The sequence below is a fragment of the Tenrec ecaudatus genome, chromosome 13, assembly GCF_050624435.1.
Source record: "Tenrec ecaudatus isolate mTenEca1 chromosome 13, mTenEca1.hap1, whole genome shotgun sequence".
Taxonomy (NCBI): Eukaryota; Metazoa; Chordata; class Mammalia; order Afrosoricida; family Tenrecidae; genus Tenrec; species Tenrec ecaudatus.
Genome location: NC_134542.1, coordinates 113,677,831 through 113,700,077, shown reverse-complemented (window position 1 = coordinate 113,700,077; position 22,247 = coordinate 113,677,831). Strand labels below are relative to the sequence as shown.

The 22,247-nt window shown below is 42.6% G+C and overlaps 1 protein-coding gene across 2 annotated transcripts in view; it reads left to right on the top strand.

Moving 5' to 3' along the window:
• The window catches only part of THSD7B (thrombospondin type 1 domain containing 7B), a 1,078,590-nt gene that overhangs the window by 799,026 nt on the left and 257,317 nt on the right, over window positions 1-22,247 (top strand). For both annotated transcript variants that reach the window (XM_075530023.1, XM_075530024.1), the window contains exon 15: window positions 14,990-15,168. In XM_075530023.1, the coding sequence (XP_075386138.1) occupies window positions 14,990-15,168 (179 nt within the window). The remainder of the gene's footprint in view (window positions 1-14,989; window positions 15,169-22,247) is intronic.

Below are 22,247 nucleotides of genomic sequence, written 5' to 3'. Positions count from 1 at the left end.
GACTGCTCTCTCCTGATATGTCCCAGTCCATGGGATCTGGCAGTCTGCGTCTGCCAAAACAGAAAAAAGATGTATGGGACAGGTTAACTCAGTCCCTTAGGCTCGCTATGATTGGGAATTGATTTCAAGGCAGTGGGCGTGTTGTTTGGGTATTTGCAATAGTGCTTGAAGCGGCTGGAGTACATTTAACCCTAATTCCAGATTTCCGGTTGCACCGTGGTCTGAAAGCTCTGCCTATTCTGTTCTCGGCCTAGAGAAAGCTCGCACAGGGAAGTTGGTGCTGAACTGTTTCGATGAGCAACCAGTGATGCCATCTTGATTGAATTCCCTGGGCAATTAGATTTAAAAGATCAGTTCTGTAGATGATTTGGTTGTTTAATTAAATTGACACTGATTCATTCAGTTACAGCAGGTGAACCCGGTTGAGCGATTAATCAAAATCTGCGTATACCACAAATTATGCCAATAGATATTTTCACATGAATAACTTGGCAAATTGAGGCTCAAATCTATTTATGCTATTGCAGATCATTATGTCACTTATATACATGATCTGTACCATATAATTTAAATAGAGGCATTCCCCAGGATAGGAAAAAGCTATGTTCATAATCTGTCTTGAAGTCAAACTTGCACAAGTCTGAACATCCAGGTATGAGTCTTATCTAATAGCAATCAGATATTTACCTTAGTTTATAGAAATACAGTGTACCTTGCTGGGTATAATTTTTGTAAAAATACTATACTACTGCCAAGCGAGGAGAGGAGTGGTGCAGCCTGCAAGAAGGCCTGCGTCCCTCAAGGTCACGTGCTTTCCAGGCCCCAGCATTGAGCAACCTTGAGGTGCAGGAGAGCAGCCTAAACCTACCGCAGGGGTAGGCCCATCAGAAGGAAGGGGGCAGGGGACAGAAGAAAGGGGCCAAATGGGCTTCCCTAGTACAGAGACAAAGGCAGATAGGCAGAGAAGAAATCCTTTGGGGCTTGTGCCAATGGGGCCAGCAAGGGCATCAGAGCAGAAAATGGGACAAGAGGAGAAAGTGGCTATAGGTCGTTGAGCTGATGAGAGTCTACACCTGTGATTAAGCTGGCAGCAACACACCTTTTCTTTGCCACAGGGAGCCAGGGAGCCAGTGGGGAGAGGGAGAGAAAGCTTGGTGGGGGTCACGGTGTGTAATTAAGGGGTGTGTGTACGCTAGTGGCTCATCACACGAAGACTGTCTGTGGAGTGAAATTTGTGCGAGGCCGGATTTGAGAGAGCTGGGTTGTTTTCTAAGGCTCAAAGTTGGCTCATGTGTTGGGCTGCTCACCAAAGGTCATCGGTTTGAGCACAGCAGTCACTCCTTGGGAGAAAGGTGAGGCTTTTTGCTCCCATGAGGATTTACAGCCTGGGCCTGGACAGCCCACAGAGGCAATTCGGCTCTGCCTTTATTGGGCCCTATGTGCGTCAGAATCAACTAGACGCCACTGGGTGGAAAGTTGTCCTGCTCGGACGAAGTGCAGTGTCCAATCTTGTAATGCACGTTCTGGTAGGAAGTGTTTATCAGCTTTGCAAGTTGTGCTCTACTTGATTTCAAAGCTAAAGCGTATCCCTTTCCAATGAGTTGCTTCTGATTGGTAGTGACCCTGTGAGACAGAGTACAATGAGGGTCCTATATTTTTTGCTTTCAAGGAGTAGCTAGTAAGTACCATACTTTGACCTTAAGTGAGCAGCCAAGCACAAAACCATGGTGCCACCAGCACCCCCTCTTGATTCTATACCAGATGTATAATTTGTGCATAAATGTCCTCAAGGTCATGGTTGATTCTCCATTTCATCACTCAGCGTGAATGATGACTCAGCACGGCACGCCTCTTTATAAACCAACACGAAACCACAACCATTGAGTCTATTGTGGCAGAAAGACCCTGCAAGATTCCCTAGGGGTTCTGGGCTGGAAGTCTTTTTTGTTTTGTTTTGTTTTCATTAAAAGATCATTTTATTAGGGGCTCTTACAGCTCTTATAACAATCCATGCATCAATTGGATCAAGCATATTTGTACATATGTTGCTGTTATTATTTTCTAAACATTTACTTTCTATTTGAGTCCTTGATATCAGCTCCTCTTTGTTCCCTCCCTCCTCCCTCATGATCTCTTGATAAATTATGAATTATTTATTATTGTCATATCTTACATTGACCGCTGTCTCCTTTCCCCCACGGTGTCTGTTGTTTGTCCCTGTGGGGTGGGTGGGGTGGGTGTGGTCCGTTCCCCCTTCCTCCCCTTACCCTACTAGTATCCCTACTCCCATTCCAGTTGCTGGAGTCCATGTGTTAAACGCTCTTATCTCTCAGCTGTATCTGTGTACACGCTCCGGTCTAGGGGTCATGAGAGTGGGGAGCGGAGCGGGGAAGCCTCCAGTTGGGGCTGTACATCTTTATGGGAGCAGCTAGCCTGCCCATTCGCCCTGGAGAAGCTGGAGTGTGAACCACTCTGTGCAGTTTTCAGGACAATGCCCATCCCACAGAGGAAGAATGTATTTAATTTTGTTTTATTTCCAGCAGTTAACATAGATCTCCTTTAAAGTCCAGGCTCAAACCACATTTCTCTTTCTGTCCAGTGTATGTAAAGAGACTTTTGTTCAAACGACCCTGACAAGCTCATCTACAGCATAAACAGCAGTGTGCCAGTGAATGCTGCTCTTTAATGAACACGGTTGGAGGGAACTTGAATGATTTTATTTTCTGGTAAATGGAATGACATTTTAAAATAATTATGTATTCTACAGAGATTTGAATTTGAAGGAGTCCAATAAAACTATTTTATCCATATGATTATTGGAACTCTGTGTAACTGTTAACTCTATATTTCAGGTATTGGATTAGGCTCTGGGTGCAAATGAGGTACTCTGCTATTTGTAATCCATTACCATTGCTTTCAAATGTTTAACGCGCAATGTCTATGCAGTGAAGATATTTTCCACTAGTATCAGGACCCTCAGTAAAGGTTATTTTTAAAAATGTCCTTTTAATAACTCAGATTTTTAAAAGAATATATAGTAATAAAATGATGTCTTTCTAAACTCACCTTGCCTAAATAATAAGATAATTGGATTTATAATTGCCCAGAAACAAGAGGGAATGAGGGGCAATAGGGAGCTAACAACAAGTAGTATAAGAAGGAAGTATTCTGGACTTGATTATGGTGATGAGTGCATAAATCTTTTAAAAATCATTTTATTGGGGTTCATACAACACTTATCACAATCCATACATACATCAATTGAGTAAAGCGCCCTTATATATTCGTTGCCCTCTTCATTTTTCAAAATTCTCCTTCCACTTGGGTTCCTGGAATCAGGTCATTTTCTTTTTTCCCTCCCCCCTCCCTCCCCATTCCCCCTCCCTCATGAACCCTTAATAATTTATCAATTATTAATGTAATCAAACTGTTAAATTGTATGATATGTGAAATACAACAGAATAAAATTATTTTTTTTAATCAAACTTTAAAAACGTTAAATATCAAAGAAAATTATCCACTCTAGATGGCTTATATGGTAAAGCAATAATCTAGATGCTGTGTATTCCTTTGCACGCTAAATATTTTTTTCCACTCTCAAAGGAAAATAACAAAATCCAAAGAGCTCCGAAGCAGGTCCGAACCGTTGTTGAGAGCTGCAGCAACCTGCTTTTCACGAGTGCATTTTTTGGCCCAGAAGAGCAATTCACCAAATCAAGCTAGCAGCTCTTTTGAGACTGATCCATATTTCTGTCCAATAATGGGCTGATATTTTAAATATGCATTTACCACTGTCAGCCCTTCCCTTGGCACTGATAAAATTAAAAACATTTAAACTGGTGACATAAAGTTAATTGTGATTCACTGTGATTCTCCAGGACAGAAGAGAACTCTCCTGTGCGTTTCTAACTCTGAACATCTTAACAAAAGCAGAGTGCCACCTCTTTCTCCTGTGGTGCAGCTAGTGGGCTCCAACTGCTGACCTTTGCACCAGCAGCCAAATGCTTAAACAACGTGCCACCAAGAATCCTTCCTTTGATCACTCACTCACTCCATCGAGTCATCTCCCACTCATAGGGACCTTGTAGGAGAGAGTAGACCTGTCCCCACAGGTTTCCCAGGCTGTAACCCTTTACTAGAGTAGAAAGCCTCATTTTTCTCCCTAGGGGTGACCGGTGGTTTCAAACTGCTTACCCTGTGGCTATCAGCCCAATACATAGTCACAATGCTCCCAGGACTCCTCTTTTGTGGATAAAATATTGATCTGATTTCTCAAATTGTCTTTTTTGGACCAATGTCAAAATAACTATCCCTATTCTTTCTCTTCCAATCAAATAATGTAATTTAAACCACTTTGACTTGGGATCTGAGTTTTTTTTTCTTAGTATATCAACCTTTTTTTAAACAGGAGAATTAAAATAAATAAAACAGCAAATCTTTAAGCAATGGCAAATTGTGATATCATTTTCATCCCCCAGATTCTCTGCATCCCCACTTTGAAGTTAGCATGAGGTGCTTAGCATCCCATTCACCATTTTCTCCTGTTTTATCTTTGGGACTGTGCTTTTATGATTTTATTAAACTGGCAGTACATCAAGCACGCGTTGACCTGTGGGCACCACTCTGCCTTTACGCAGTAGCAAACAAAAGTGAATAATTTGGTTATTTTCCTATCACCAATGTTTCTCAAATGGTATCTTCCTGCTTAAAAATATATTTGTAAATTGAATGATGGAGAGGGAAAATTTGTACCAACTAATATGCTGGCAAGTGGTTTTATCAATAAGTCAGTTACATTGTATGAGCCACTAATAAGATGAGTAAAAAAAAATAAGTCAATTACATTCAAAGAACTCAGCTTACATTTATGGTCACTACACAATACGAGAAACATCCATGTTTGTACGTTAATAAGACACATCAAAAATCCATTCCAGGACCTATGACTTCAAATTTAATAGGAGTGAGTCATTAAATAAATGCCTTTGATTGTAGCATGCATATAGAAATTAAAGTCCATCTTTATCCATAATACCAATGACATTATTTGAGCACCTATTATGTTTAATGTAAGATGGTACACATAATTATGATACATTATAATAATTACACTGTTGAGTTGAATGTTTGATGATGTTGCAGTGATTGCCTGCTACCGACCTCTATGTACATTCAGATAAGCAACAGCACTGAAAGATTTCCTTTGTTACACGTGTTGAAGTCGGCTCTAATTTTTATCAAGTCTGTGTCCAAGAGAAAGGACACTGCCTGGGCTGTAGCCACTGTGTCGGTGTCTCTGTGAGGCCCTTCCTCTTTTCAAAATGGCCTTCTGCTTTACTAAGCACATGGCCTAGTCTCTCCTGATAACCTGTCCGAAGTGTAAAGAGGTAGTCTCACAGTCTTTGCTTCAAAGGAGCATTGTAGTTGTACTTTTTTTATTATAAATATGAAATTAATATTGACCTTTTTCAAATCATTTTATTAGGGCTCATACAACTTTTATCACAATCCATCCATACATCAATTGTGTAAAGCACATTTGTACATTCATTGCCTTCATCATTCTCAGAACATTTGCTCTCCACCTAAGCCCCTGGCATCAGCTCCTCATTTTCCCCTCTCTCCCATTCCCCCTCCCTGCTTCTTTTAACACAGATTTGTTCTTTCTCCTGGCAGTGTGTAGTTTATTCCACATTCTTTCACAACACCACAATTCAATCAATTCTTCTTCAGTCTTCCATGCTTATTGTTCAGCTTTCACATACATATGAGGTGGTGGAATAGCAGGGCTTCAGTGAGGTGTGCCTTAGTCTTCAACGTGGCATATGTGTCCATCCACAATTTAAAGAGGTCTTTTGCAGCAGATTTGCCCAAGGGAATATGTCATTTGTTTTCTAGATTCCTTCTTCCATGAATGTTGATTGTATATCCAAGTAAAAGGAATGTCTTGACAAATTCCATTTTTCCTAAGTTTATTGAAGCGTCATTTATTTCTCTCGTGTGAGGACTTTGGTTTTATTTACATTGAGGCAGCCTCCATACTGAAAGTTGTCATATCTGATCTTCATCAGCAAGTACTTTAACTCCTCTTCACGGTTAGCAGACAAGGTTGCCATAATCTGCATACCAAATTGTTAGTGAGTCTTCCTCCAATCCTGATGCCAATGTTGTTTTTCATATGGTGCACCTTCTTTAGTTATTTGCTCAATATACGGATTGCATCGTAGGGTAAAAGAACAAAGCCCTGACACACACACCTTTCTTAATTTTAAATTACTCAGTATCCCATTGTTCTGTTCAATGTCTTAGCCTATGTACAGGTTGCAGGTGAATGCGATGATAGGTTCTGGGAGTTCTATTATTTTCAATGTGATCCATAATTGTTATGATCCACACAGTTAAATGCCTTTGCATAGCCAATAAAACCCAAGGAAGCAGCTTTGTGGCACACACTGCTTTCCATTAAGATCCATCTGTGATCAGCTGTGAACATTTTTGTGTCATATCCATGTATGTCCTCTTCTGAATCCAGCTTGAATATTTCAGCAAAATTGCATAGTGTTCAATAATTTCCACATTCTCTAGGGTGGCATTTCTTGGGAATGGACACAGATACGCATCTCTTTCAGTTTGTTAGCCAGGTGGCAGTCTTCCTAATCGCTTGGCACAGATGAATGGGTGCCTTCGGCACTGCCTCAGTTTTTGAAGTATTTCCATTGGCATTCCATCAATTCCGGGCGCTTCTCTCCAATACTGTAGGTAAAGCTTGGTTTTCTTCCTTCTGTACCATCAATTCTTAATTGTATATTATCTTCTGAAGAGATTGAAAAGACATCTGTTCTTATTGTTTTTGTTATGGTTATTATTGTTATTGTTGGATGCCCTTGAGTTCTGAGCCATAGAACCCTCCATTGTCCAAGCCTACACCAGAGTCTTGATTCGCCCTCTGCTCGAGCCCATTGCTGCAACCACTGGGTCAACTCCTCTCATCCATCGACCTTCTTCTTTTGTGAGACCCATCTACTTACCAAGCACAGTGTCCTTCTCAGGGACTGATCTCTCCCGTTGTCTCCTATGTCTAAAATAGGCAAGGTAAAGTCTTGCTGCCCTTGCCTTTAAGCAGCATTGGGGCCACGATTCCTCCCAGGCAGGTTTGTTTTCCTCCCAGGCCTTTTTGGCAATCCATGGTCATTTTAATACTCATCTCCACTGCCACGATTGAAATGCCCCGATTCCTCCTTCTCCCTTGTTCAATTTCCTACTTTCACAAGCCTGTGAGACTAGTGGAAATACACCCACACCAGGCGTAGGAGGGCCCAGACCACAGCTTCTCCTTACACTCTGTGGTAGAATCTTTCATAGAAAGGGTGCTTTTCTCACAGCAATTGAACGTGTGAAGTTTTATCCACATGTCAACAATTACGCAGCCTGTTTTATACAAGTAAATTGCAAAATTCTAGCTATAACTCATTAGTCAAAAATTTGAATTCCTATTCGGCAGGTTAACCTTGTAGCTAGTCACATGTGATCCTGTTATAGTAGTGCCCCAAACTGTAAGTATTAAGTATTTGGGTAAAACTAATTCTTTTAACTATGAGATAGGTATAAGGCAATGTAATTATTAATAGTTCTATAAGTTCTATAGAACTATAAGTTCTCTTTGGGGTATATGGTAGTATGAAAAAATAATTTCCTTGAAAAAGAAATGTCACTGTTGTGTAGTCCTGTTGAATTTCAATATTTATACTTATTGAACTTATGACCTGAACTATCTGCTGTGTTTCAGTCTAATTTTGGAAACAGAAGGAAAGTAACGCTGAAGGCCTGTTAATTAGAATCTTTCAATATGCAAGTACAGATGAAAATAATTGAACATTTTCTTTAATTAAAAGGCACCTGCTTTCAAATGTACTATAAAATGGGATCAATTTAAACCCTCAAATATTTAAAAATTATTTATAAGAAGTCTCATGGAATTTCACTTTTGCATATTTAAGTATTTCTGCCAGGAGACCCGATCCATCTAATTTCTAATCCTACTCTCTCGTAGGTCCCATAGAGAATCATTTTGTGACTCAATTTCTCTGTTAAATGAAGGACTGCCTGTGGCTTCTGTCTAACACTGTATGTAGCATTTATTACGCATACCTGCAATGTTGCTATGGAATGACCTGTGGCCCTCAGAAAGATCTCCTGAAGTTGAAACTGGAGACATGGTAGCCATCACTTTGGGCCTTTCCTCCCACATTAGTTTTGCAACGGCACACACGGTGTGGCCTGCAAGCCCCCAGGCTCGCTGTAGATGACCTACTGTACGGAAGGGGTTGACTGAATGAGGCTTCAGGGCTCATCTAGAAGCTTAAGTGGGAAAAGTTCCATTTCTGAACTCCCTCACCCTGTTGTCTGGCTTTATCTCTGCGCAGCTACAGGACCGGCGTCCTCCCTTGGCAGCGTTTCCCTCACCAACCCTCTTCAGGCCCTCGCTCACTCTCCCTGCCACCAAGTTGATGCCAATTCTTAGCGAACTTGTAGGACAGAGCAGAACTGCCCCTGTGGGTTTCGAAGACAGGAAATCTTTGTGGAAATAGAAAGCCTCATAGTTATTCTGCAGAGTGGCTGGTGGTTTCAAACTGCTAATCTTGTGGTTAGCTGCCCAACACAGAACTCCATCACAGCCCCTTCCCCGTCCCCTCCAACCATCCTACTGCCATTAAAAGCAAACTTTGTTTCACTCTTAAAATTTCTCAGTCCCTTTTTAAAGAGCATTTTTTTTTGGCTAAAGTCAGGCCCATCTCAGATAAGTTACCCTTTCATTAACTCAAAATAAACTGATTGGGACTATTAATTATATCTGGACGTGTCCTTCACCTTTGCCCTATGTGATCTACCAACAATGGGCTTGCCATGCTATCATATCCACCATGCCTTCCTGCACTGAAGGAAAGAGGGATTTATAAGGACAGGAATCAGATCCTGTGGCAGTTAATGTGATAAATAAGACACGGTGCTGACACCATTTAATGAAGAAGCAGGTGCCTTTGTTTCAGAAATGTTAAATGTGGAATAGTTGATTGGAATATTTTAGTAGATAATATATAGAGAACAGAAAATGTCTACTGCCATTCTGAAGATTTTCACTGATAACTTTTTTTAAATGGCCACATCATTCATTCTAGTCTTCCTTGGTCTGGTGGTCCGGTGAAACTTGTCCACATTGGGTGGTTCTGCTGGTATTTGAAATACCAGTGGCAAATCTTTGAGCATCACAGCGACATGTAAGCCACCACAGCATGACAGAGACATCAAGTTAAGTAGAGAAAATATTGAAGTTGTCAAAGATTTCATTTTGCTTGGATCCACAATAAATGCCAATGAAAGCAGCAATTGAGAAATCAAACAATGTATTGTATTGGGCAGATCTGTGGCAAAATATTTCAGTGTTAAGAAGTAAAGATATTAATCACCATTACTCTGAAGAGAGAACAGTCAGTTTAGGGGCACAAAAATACTGAACAATAAAGCTGTTAACCTGGAGAAGCAAAATCATACTCCCAGGTAGCATCATCAGTATCACCACCACCACCTCCATCACCACCACCACCACTACCACCATCACTCCTCCACCACCACCATCACTCCTCCTCTACCACCACCACCACCATTACTCCTACGCCCATCACTCCTACCACCATCACCACCACCACCACCACCACCACCACCACCATCACCATCACTCCTCCCACCACCACCATCACTCCTCCACCACCACCACCACCATTACTCCTATGACCATCATTCCTACCACCAGCACCACCACCACCACCACCATCACACCACCATCACCACCACCACCATCACTCCTCCACCACCACCACCACCACCATCACTCCTCCTCCACCACCACCACCACCATTACTCCTACACCCATCACTCCTACCACAATCACCACCACCACCACCACCACCACCACCATCACCATCACTCCTCCCACCACCACCATCACTCCTCCACCACCACCACCACCATTACTCTTATGACCATCACTCCTACCACCAGCACCACCACCACCACCATCACTCCTCCACCACCACCACCATCACTCCTCCACCACCACCACCATCACCACCACCACCACCCCACCACCATCACTCCTCCACCACCACCACCATCACTCCTCCACCACCACCACCATCACTACCACCACCATCACCACCACCACCACCACCACCACCACCACCATCACTCCTCCACCACCACTACCACCACCATCATTACTCCTACGACCATCACTCCTACCACTACCACCACCACCACCACCACTCCTCCACCACCACCACCACCATTACTCCTACAACCATCACTCCTACCAAAACCATTACTCCTATGATCATCACTCCTACCACCACCACCATCACTCCTCCACCACCACCACCACTACCATTACTCCTACGATCATCACTCCTACCACCACCACCACCATTACTCCTATGACCATCACTCCTACCATCACCATTACTCCTACCACCATCACTCCTACCACCACCACCATCACTCCTCCACCACTACCACCACCACTACCATTACTCCTACGATCATCACTCCTACCACCACCACCACCACCACCATTACTCCTATGACCATCACTCCTACCATCACCATTACTCCTACCACCATCACTCCTACCACCAGCACCACCATCCCCACCACCTCCATCACACCTCCATCACCACCACCACCACCACCTCCATCACCTCCATCACCACCACCACCATTACTCCTACGACCATCACTCCTACCACCACCACCACCACTCCTTCACCACCACCACCACCACCACCACCATCACTCCTACCATCACCACCATCACCACCACCTCCATAACCTCCATCACCACCACCACCACCATCACCATCACTCCTACCATCACCACCACCACCACCACCTCCATCACCTCCATCACCACCACCACCACCACCTCCATAACCTCCATCACCACCACTACCACCACCACCACCACCACCACCATCACCACCACCACCACCATCACCTCCATCACCACCACCACCTCCACCATCACTCCTCCAACACCACCACCACTACCACCTCCACCACCTCCACCACCAGCAGCAGCAGCAGCCATTGCCCCGGCAGTACCAGCAAATGGACAAAAGGCTGCAGTCAGTGTGGAGGCGTGACTGTGGGCCTCAATCGTGTTCGAACTTCAGGAGAGAAGCCCTTCCCCAGTGTAGCTTTCCCTGTGAGCAGTCTGACTCCTGACACCTCCGAGGACGACACGCGGAAACTATTGGAGAAAGCCGGCAAAGCCAGCAAGCATACGGGCTTTGGCTTATTCACTTGGAAACATGCACTCCAGCGACGTCTGCCCAAGTGGAGCTGGACAGTGTGCCATTCCATGAAAGCAGCTGCCCAGGGCCCTTTGCCTGCCGGGGGACATGCCTTAAAATCTGAACATCCTCAGTGTGTCCTATAAGCCCCTGGCAGAGACCTCGTCTGTGTCTGATCAAGCAGGAGGGCAATGTGAGCGATGGAGGAAGGCCTTTGCAAGACAGCACTGTTGAACTCTCAGGGAAGCCAGCCGCTTGGAAAGCTCTCAATAGATGCAATAAAGGCTCTGGCCCACATTCCCTTGATCGATGACTGTGGAGCCTGTGGACCAGTTGGATGACAAAGAAGGACTTCCAAAGAAGCTGATGATTAAGAATCAGCCATTTTACAGGGAATGCGAGCAAGCCCCAAGACTTGCCCAGCCTGACTCTTTTGAGTCTGAGTGTGTGTTAGATGGCGTTCATGGAGACGGAGAAGCAGCAGGACCAGGTGAACCAGAACATCAGAGATGGATGCTGCTCGTCAGGAGCACCAGGTCGTGCTAATGAGGCAGAAACTGATGAGGCACCAAGAAGAACTACTTTGGATGGAAGCGCTGTACAGCCAAGAGGTACAGAAACAGAAGCAACAGGGGCTCCGGCAGGGAGAAGAGTGGAGGCACCCCATGACAAAGAGATGCCGTGGCAGCAGGATGGAATTCAGACCACAAGAAAGGTTGAGGAAAAACTTTCCTGGTATGGTAGCACCAGAGACGTGGATGAGCCAGATGGCTTTGGGAACTGTTAAGAGCTTAAACACCAGAGGTGACATGCCCCCGGCCCGGTGAGAGCTGCTACTCCAGTTCTTCTGCCACTCTGATGTCAGATGGAACCTTAAAATTGACCCCTCCCCGACCGCCGAGCATTGGGGCCACCCTTGCATTTAACAATGCAGCTCCTGGAGTGGAATTTGCTCCGAACCAGTAACACTAATATGATACTAATATATGGGTGGTCTGTTTCCTCAAAGCCTGTAAAAGAAGGACTCTTTGGACTAGCTAGAATTCTATTCTGGAAGAGTGTTGGGGATTCACTGTTGCCCTGCTCCAGGGAGTCTGCTGGAGGCCAGGGAGTGGTGGTATTTCACAAGCCAACCAGTTCTGCGTGTGGTAGCTTCCAAAGTCTCATTATCCTGCCTGCTGAAGGCCGGGGTAAGCCCGAGCGAAAAGAAATCCAGTTAGCCACCCATTGATCTCAGTCATTCTGTTCTTAGTCCATCCGAGTTTTTTGGCTTAGTTGGTTTTGATTTTTTGCTTTCTAATCCTTTCATTTCCCAACTCAAGACTCTGCCATCTCTTTTAGGAAAGCTAAACATCTGCCTGTGACTGCAGGCCCATTGCTCAACTCACTCTGGGGTCAGAATTCAAGCAAATGTCACAGAGCTCACGGACAACATAAGGATTGTGCTGGTGTAACCAATACGGTACCCCTTTGTGTCCTAAAGGAGACCTTTTCTCTTATAGAATTTCATTTTGGCATGTCTTTTAAAAAAATCGTGCATAAACTTGCCTCCATCTTTTTCTTGGTTGAAGGCAATGCAGAAATGGTCTTTTTGTGTCCCATGATGCCGCTAGTCACAGCTTTTCTTTATATGCACGATACAGTCTTGGGAACAGAATTGCTATTGGTTGAACGTCTGACAGTAGCTCTTAGCCAGGCCTGTCGCAGGGCATTCTGCTATGCACTTAATTAGTATTTCATGTTTGAAATTTACATTTTACATTGGAGTTTCGAGAGAAAGAGAACAATAAGCAGCAGCATCTTATTGAAATACATTTTAAGCCTCTTAAAGACAGTAAAGCAAAGGTATCACTTTGAGGACTGAGGTGCACCGGGTCCCTGCAGTCACTGCCTGTACATGTGCAAAGCTAGATCAAGGAGACGGAAGCTGACAAATTACGGGGTTGGTGAGGGATATACATACCCCATGGACTGCCAGAAAAATGAACAGGTACAATCAATATTCTCCTGAAATGTACTGATACCAAGACTTCAACTGACATATTTTCAACGTGTTCTCAGAGGCACCAGGCCCTGGAGGACATCGTGTTTGGTAAGGCAGAGGGTCAGGGGAAAGAGGAAGGCCTTCAGGGAAATGGGCTGATCATCGTGCCTGCAACAATGGCCTCAAACAGGGCCCCAGACCAGACAGCATTTTATTAAGTTGTATATAGGATTACTGTGGATTAAGACCAACTTCTCACTCCCTGCCATTGAGTCAATGCTGACCCCTAAGGATCCACTGTGGGTTTCCGAGACTGTAACTGCAAGAGTCCAATGTTCAGTCTTTCTCTCGAGGAGCTGCTGGGGGTTTGGGACTGCCCTCCATGCGGACCAGAGCCCCATGCCTAACCACTGTGCCACCAGGGCTCCAGTGAACCAATTGAGCAACTACTAAACACAAAAGAATAGAGAGGTACGCGTTGAAATGCTAACCATCAATTGAGGGTATTTAAAAGTAGGGGAAAAACGGAGGAAATAGGCAGCAAGAAGTGTACTGTTGACAAAAGCAAAACCAGGATAGGCCAGAAGTACTGAGACTGTACTTCTGAGCCAATTCCTCACTTATCTGTCCAATACCCCATAATTCAACGTTTTACGATTCCTTTCTTCTCTATTCAGTAACAACTTGCAGCTTCTAATCACCAAGACTTCGCCTGCTTCCCCCTATCCAGCCCCAAGATCTACTCTGTGGATGGGAGAATCTGAATCTCTCTTAGTGACGTCTTTGGCGCTTGAGAAACATACGTTTCCTTTTGCTCCTATGTGTGGACATGTATGATGGAGGCACAAGGGTCAGTGAGGAGAGTGATAATTATTTTTAGCTTGGAACTGTATCATTCTGTGTTCGTCTGGGCACTTTAGAGAAACAAATCCACAGAAACTCTGAGGTATAAGAGAGTTTTATATAAAGGGTAAGTGCACATCAAGAAAACATCCCAACCCAGTGCTGCCCAAGCTCACAAGTCCAACATTAGTCCATAGATCCGACACCAATCCACAAAGTCCCCTCCATTTCATAATACACATGCAATGATGCCAACAACAGGAGGAAAGCCGAATCAGTGAACATGTGAGCATCTCGAGTCTCTGCACAGCTGCTCGAGCACCCAGGGCTGCATCAGGGTAGGTCCATGTGGCTTCTCCTTGGGGATGTCTTGCAGGAAGTGAGCCTTGCTGAACAGGCGGCTGCACCCTGTCCCGACCATCACAAAGCAAGAGACCCAAGAACTAGAAAGGCGAGGCTCACGGAGCCATTTATTCTTCCGCCTTTCAATTAACCCCACATGTGCTTCTCAGCCCAGTTGACGCAATAAACTTTAACTATCTCACATTCCTCATGAGAAACAAAGACGGCACTTTCCCCTGTTTCTTCCATTCTAGAATGATCTATGAAAATTAAAAAATGCCATACATTCATAAGGTAGGTGTTGTCATGTTCGTCTATCTTTTAAAACTCTAGTCTATCTGAGTCGAACGTTATAAAGTTGCTGCAGCAAAAACTCATGAGAAATCTGAACTAGGATAACAGAAACAACAAGTGAACTTGATTAATCCCTGTTAATCAGGCTTTCCTCCCTTCCTTCAATTGTTTTTGCTTTTAGGTTATATTCAAGAACGATGTGTTATTCCCTGCCCATTTGATTGCAAGTTAAGTGATTGGTCCAGCTGGGGGTCTTGCAGCTCATCTTGTGGAATTGGAGTGAGGATTCGTTCCAAATGGCTGAAAGAAAAGCCTTACAATGGTGGCCGCCCGTGTCCCAAACTGGATCTCAAGAATCAGGTAAAGTGCACGAAGCCAAGGAAATCACAAGCTGAAATGCCACCACCCACCCTCCATTACTCTTTCCCGTTGAAATCACCCTCTTATTAACAACAACGCTTACGAAGCTCTCAAAAGTGTGGAAGGCATCCATAGGGTGGTGGTTGTATAATGTCCAGTTGCCTTTGAGCCTTGGCACCGTGGCTAAGGATTCAGCTGCTTCCCAACAGGTCAGTTGCTTGAATGCAGGATTCCGTCTGTGGGGGAGAGTAGCGGCAGTCTGAGTGTGTGAAGATGTACAGCCATGGGGGCTTTATGGGATAATACTGCTTATAGGCCCACTGTGAGTTGGGCTTGAACTGGTATAGCAGCATGCTTGGTGTTTGCTTTGTTTTGTTTTGAGTAATATGATATTACCAGTAATAGAAGCTTTCCTATTCCTAGGTAATTGCCAAGGCCACCTCCTATATCATTAACAATAATAAAGATTACCAGAATGATATCTAATTGATTTAAGTGATCATACTACTACAAAAATGATATACTATAGCACTTAAAATTATATATATATGCAATATAATGAATAGTTCTGTGCGAAAAGCAATTATTTTATGACAAGAGAATTAATGATCTGGTTCATCAGTTCCAACAGTGGAATTGCCCTTCACCTAATTCTTTGTCCATTATTTTATTCTCAATCTTATCAGCTTCCACAGCTCTTCATATCTTGAACTGTGTGTCTTCCTCAAAAGCCGTATCTATTTTCATAAATGGGACACTCATATCTACCGTCCCATCTAGATGTATAATAAAATTGTCCTCCTAAGCAGTTAAAGTTGGTTGGATAAAGCATTTCAGGCAGCTTTATCCCTACACGAAGAGACTTAAAACTTAGTTAAGAATTATTTATGATCAAGAGCTTATATTCCTTATATAATGGCTATTAGATTAGGACTAACAGACCCTGTTTCTCTTGTTTCTAAGTAGTTACTTTGACAAGGTAGTGTATGAATGGGGATACTGACAATGTCCTGTTTATTCTACATGGGATGAGGCCTAACGATACACTTGAGCATGTCTGTCCTTCGTGACTGGGAAAATGCACAGAACTGTCATGGAGGTGGTTTAGTGGAAAGATCACCCAGCGACTTTGTTCTGAATTAAGTGTAATCCTATCTCTAGAGCTGCCTGACCCAAAGGACCACTTCAAATGAAAACCAACATCTCGGGGTATTTTTGTTTTGTTGTGTGTATTCTTTTATAAGAGACTACAACTCATTGACCAAAGCACATGCATACTTTTTGTAATTTTAAAAAAAGTTTCTCTAAATATTTAGTTGACTGATAAAGCTTATAAAAAAGTAAGTCTATGTTCATTATTTAGGTAAATTTCATATGTGAAAGTCAAGTGAAAGTTGGCATGTGTGCAGAGTGTGTTTCAAATGTTTGAATTCAAAATGTTACAAACACATTTTTAATTGCAATGGTCAGAGATACATTTTGAGTTTTTATAAGAAGAAATATGAAAAAAAGAAGAAATATGATTTAGTGCAGTGTTCTTTCTAATTAAAGAAGTTTACAGCTATGTGGCACAGCTGATATGTGGCAGTATTAACTTTGAACTGAAGAAATATACCAAAAACTTTACCCAACCCAAGTATATCATATATACTTGACATAATGTAATTGACCAGCGTAATTAGTAATTCCCCCCACTCAATTGTCAGTCTGTGACTACTATTCTGAAAAATCCTAAATCTAAAAGCAATTTCTTATCACAGCAGTTCTTTTTCTAAAGTTAGTACACTGTACCTATAAGTATGTTTGTATGGAAACATTGGAGCAGTGGTTTTCTTATATATCTGCTCTTGGACATGGTGCAGTCCGCCTTCCTGTGTAGGAGCTATGTAGGAGCTTTTTTTGAAGCTTTCATATTTTCAGAATTCTCCTGATAATAAATTGGGTTGTCAACAAATGTTATTTAGTAAATATCCCTCAGCTTCTTTTTGATAACTATTCTTCTGTAAAACAGTTGTTGCTTTTGTTAGCCTTTCCCCGGGGTAGAGTGCATCCGTGAGGTCCACTCACTGAGGCTCTTTTGTGTGCCTTATACTCCCGGCTTAGGGTTATTGATCCATTTTCCCCCTTTAGGAACTAGATTAAGACCACTTACCCTTTACCAAAAAGTAAGAACTTAAAAACTTGTATTTTTAAAAAATAATTTTATTGGGAATTCTTATAGCTCTTATCACAATCCAAGTATCCATCCATTGTGTCAAGCACCCATGTATATATAGTGCCATCATCATTTTCAAAGCATTTTCTTTCAACTTGAACCCTTGATATGAACTCATTCTGCCCCTCCCTCTGTCCTTCACGCACCCTTGATAATTTATAAATCATTATTTTTCATGTCTTACACTGTCTGCTCTCTCTCTCCACTTTTCTGTTGTCCATCCCCCTGGGAGTGGGTTATATGTAGATCCTTGTGATTGGTTCCCTTTTTTCCCCCCCACCTTCTCTTTACCCTCCTGGTATCACTACTCTCCATTATTGGTCATGAGTGGTTTATCTGTCCTGGATTCCCTGTGTTTCCAGCTCTGATCTGTACCAGTGTACATCCTCTGGTCTAACCAGTATTGTAAAGTAGAATTGGGGTCATGATAGTGGGGAGGGGGGAGAAGAAGCATTACAGAACTAGAGGAAAGTTGTATGTTTTGTAGTACTTAAGAAAACTTGTAGCCAAATCATGGCATTAAGAAAAATACATATCTTAAGTAACTGTGTGCCTTAAACTGGTCTCACTAAAGAAGCAAAGCTTCAAGAAAGCAACACACGGTTGTAGAAGCAGGCTAGTTCTAAATCTGGGCAAATCCAAGTTTGTGGGTCAGATGTTAAACTGGTGGTTTTTCATGATTCACTTAGTGGGTGGGCCTGAGGACCAGAGAGATGTAGGAAGGCAACAAGCATGTGACCTGGGAGGACTCCCAGGACAGGCAGGCAATATGGAGCACTCCAGCCTCAAGTCCAAAGAATGGGAGGTCAAAGGATGAGCCAAATGCAAGATCCAGACTCGGAAAGATGTGCGTACATTTTTCTGAATCATTCGTTTATGTTGGAAGCAGGCCACATCCCTGAGAAACTTCCGTCTAAGTAACTGTGTTACTTAACTGACTCAGCTATGTAAATAGATCATGGCTATGATCTGAGGAAGTGTACTGTATCCCACCTTAATCTTACAATTGATTGACTGCTCATAGATGATCTCATTTAAGAAGTGATTACATTGTGTTCAGTCACATTATGGGGGCTATTAGTTATTAACTGCCAAAGAACTGAGAATCTCCACCCAGCCAAGCTGACACAAAACATTAACTATCACATTGTACATGATAAAAATATAGTATATGAAGGATTGAATTTAGCAAACCTTTCATAACATGGTATTAAACATTACTCTGTGTGTGTCTGTTTACACATGAAGAAGCTTCAAAAAAGTTATGGAAAATTGTCAGTCTTTTCATTTCATTTTGGACATATACATATATATAATATATCATGCATATGTTTATGTAAATGTTTGTATACCTGTATGTAAATTATCCTTTATTTATTTTCTTTTAAGAACATAACGTCTTTTTAGGAGCAAGGGCTTTCTTCTTCGTTCACAACTGACTCCTGATTCCACTCTCTAGTATTTTGTAAATTGTTGAAATGTATTCACTGGATAACGTTTTCATAAACAAAAAGGAGCAAAATGTCTTGCATGATTAGGCGTAAGGAAAAAATACAAGTATCTTAGTACTTGGATCTCTTACGTTGTTATCTATCCCTCATGTTCCCCAAAACATGAGTTCTAGAAAAAGAAGTAAGACCTTTCAAATCATTATTGCCCAAAGACAATCTTTCAAGACTTGCCTTAAAAACCTTGGGTGTTTGGATTCCCATTGAAATCTAACTTAGCTGTATAAATAGAAAGGTTGGTATTATGAACACAAGCTCATAAAATGTTCTGAATCTGTTAGTGAAATTAATATTTATAATCTCCCATAAAAAACTGCCCTTTTAAACTCAAACCTATCAACATAATAGCTCTTTCTCAAGAAATGCCTAAGTGACAGCTATACTTGAGTAGCTTTCTGCTAACTATATTTGCGATGCTAAATAGTTCTAGCCTGCAGCTTGTCCACCGCTTGGGGGTAAAATTTCTCCAAAACGTTTATTGGATTATCAGGTCACTTGGCTGATGCCCTTGACTTAGCTGTACATAATAAAATGCCTAATATATTTATATTTTTTCTCAGTCTGTGATGTGTTGAGTGGCTTTTAAGTGTACTTGTGCTGTATATTTTTGTTCTATATGTTTCTTATGAAATTCTGCTTAATAGAAGATTAAATATGAGGATATTAAAGCTCCATTGGACTTATATTTCCCTTTATGAGTTCTTCACACAATTGAAGCCAAGGGAGTTTGGGAAAATTATATTTTTGTTCATAAGTATAAATCAGTGTGTTCCAAGTTTGAATAAAAAATCTTATATTGAGATTCATTACTTACATGTTTTAAAATATATGCTATTTGAATATATTTTCAAAAGAGTTTTGGTTATGCTTGCAACGAAATGAGAGGATATAAATTAAATATGGGTGTTCCCTGGAAACAATTGCATTGTAAAGGGTGTCTACTTTTCAAAGAGAAGTGGTCTAAAATGGGAAATAATGAATACAATGTATTTTGTTTCCCAGAACAGGATGAGCGTGTTTTAAAATGCTTTCTTCCCAGAGTCATATGAATGCATTTTCGAATGAATGTTTTCTCCAAAGAGAAGGACTTGGAGAGGAGAACAGTTTTCTGGGAAGAAATACCTTTTGTTTATTTTTAATCCTGCTTCTTTAAACATTAGCGGCCTTTAGGCTGTGGGGTTGCACACTGACTTTCTTTCTGTCTGAATGTTTATCCAGAGAAACGTGGCTTCACTGTGGTTTCATTTTGGCCTCTGCTTTCCAACCAGCTGGGCCACCCCTGCCCTCAAGCTAGGCCCTATCATCGTGGCAGAGTGCGGCTGACTCTGCGCTTGGTGCTTTGGCAGGAGTCCTGAGCAGCTACTGGAGGAAGAGAGTTTTCTTCAGCAGCATCACTGTGGAAGGTGACCCCAAGGGGCATGATTAAGTACACTCTTCCTGGGAACGAGAGCAGTGACCGCGCTTCCAATCAGAACTGGTTTCTAGTATGAAATATCATACATGCCACAGAATGACTCATTTCTGAGCCAACTGGGTATAAGGGTATAAGGGATGCAGATACTGATGAGATGGTTTACATCTGCACCCACCACACAAATGATAGTCATTATCCACCGCACAACTCATAAGTGGCACCTCGTCCCCAAGGCAACCTGAAACGACCAGCAGTCCTTTACTTGTCTCCTGGCTGGCAGGCTGCCAGACTGAACCCTGCTCTGTAGTGGTGGCTTGGGGCTCATTGAGCCCGGTGAGTGCAGAGGAGAGGGAATTGGTCTGCTTCACTCTTTTCCTGTCACTATCTCCCAGAAAAATGACTTTTTCTTCTCAAAACGGTCTTCCCTTCCTTTACCCATTTGCACCCACCCATGCGTTTGCTTTGGTTTTGGATCAGTCCACAGGAATAGCTACCCCTCGGGTGTGGTGAACAGGCTTTGGGAACTTTTATCACGTTTCTTGAGAGTCGCCAGGATGGCTCATGAGACGCGCTTTTATTATAGGTGCTGTGCCTGCCATTCTGTATTTGACCGTCATTTTCCGTACCTGGTCGTCCTCCTCCGTATCCCTCGGACCCACTTCTGGTTGTCCGCCACCAGCTCCATTATGTGCTTCTAGAATGTTCTCCGCCGACCCAGTTTCGCCAGTGATGGAGGCACAACCTTAAACGGGTTTTCCCAGGTGTCCTGGCCACGATCATAAAAAACAAATCATCATGCGGACAACTTTGCCGTTTCAGCCTTTCCCTCCCCTTGGACGTGTCCACTTGTCCCAGCCCCTAATTTCTGAGTTTCTGATAATCTCAGCGACATCAAGGAACCATGCCGCCTGTGCTGCAATGTGGCGCACCTGTCTTCTTAACCTGTTGCTTTTCTAAAAAATATACTGGTAGAACCTGTTTTTCATCTCTTTCCAGAAAAGTGGCTTCAGTCACTGAAAGAATATGGGTCCCACGTTATCCGTGATTAGGCATTTGTTACGCTAGCGTACCTGCACTGCCATGGACTACAGGAAGCGCAGCATCTACTTTAAAACAGATAAAAGATTGCCCAAGAGCCATTAATGAGCAGGATAGCCAATTGCATGTAAAGCCCCAATTATATGACATTTTCAAACTTTACCCTGATATTAGGTGAAATTACCAAAGAACAATTTACCTGAAGCCCAGGTCCCTGAAGAACATTTGGTGAGCCATGATGTTTTTTCTACATAATTTAGGGATTGTGCGATAAAAATAACACCAGTCAGTACACATTTTGATACCTCATATATTCCATTTGTTTTGGGGGTATATTTTACCTGCTGATTCTAAAAAGCACTAGTTTTTGAGATACAGAATCTGTGCCACTTCCCACTCTGCACTCTGCTTGCCCAGGAAAAAAATCAGAATATTTTACTGTAGGGCTAGGTAGGCTGAGACTGAGACAGAGGGATTGCACCTACCCTGGCTTTGTTTAAAGTAGTTGGCGTTAAACTAAGTATTTAGATCTATTTATACTTCACATAATGTCCTTTGATCCCAAGATATATTTGAACAGTGCAAATTACATAAACTTGGAATTTCCCCAAACTATCAATTGGAAGTGAATAGCAGGCAGCTCCGATTTGTTATCTTAAAAATGGGGGGCAGAAATAGTTCCTGGGCAATAAATGGAGGAGCTCTCGCGATGTGGTGTTACACACTGGGCTTCCCTCTCCACAGCCCACAGTTCGAAACCACCAGAGTTCTTTGGGAGAAAGACAGGGCTTTCTACTGCCATGCACAGTTATAGTCACGGGGCAGTTCTATCCTGTCCTAGAGGGTCACTGTGAGTCAGCACTGACTCGATGGCATTGCGTTCAATAATTAAGGAGCCATGGTG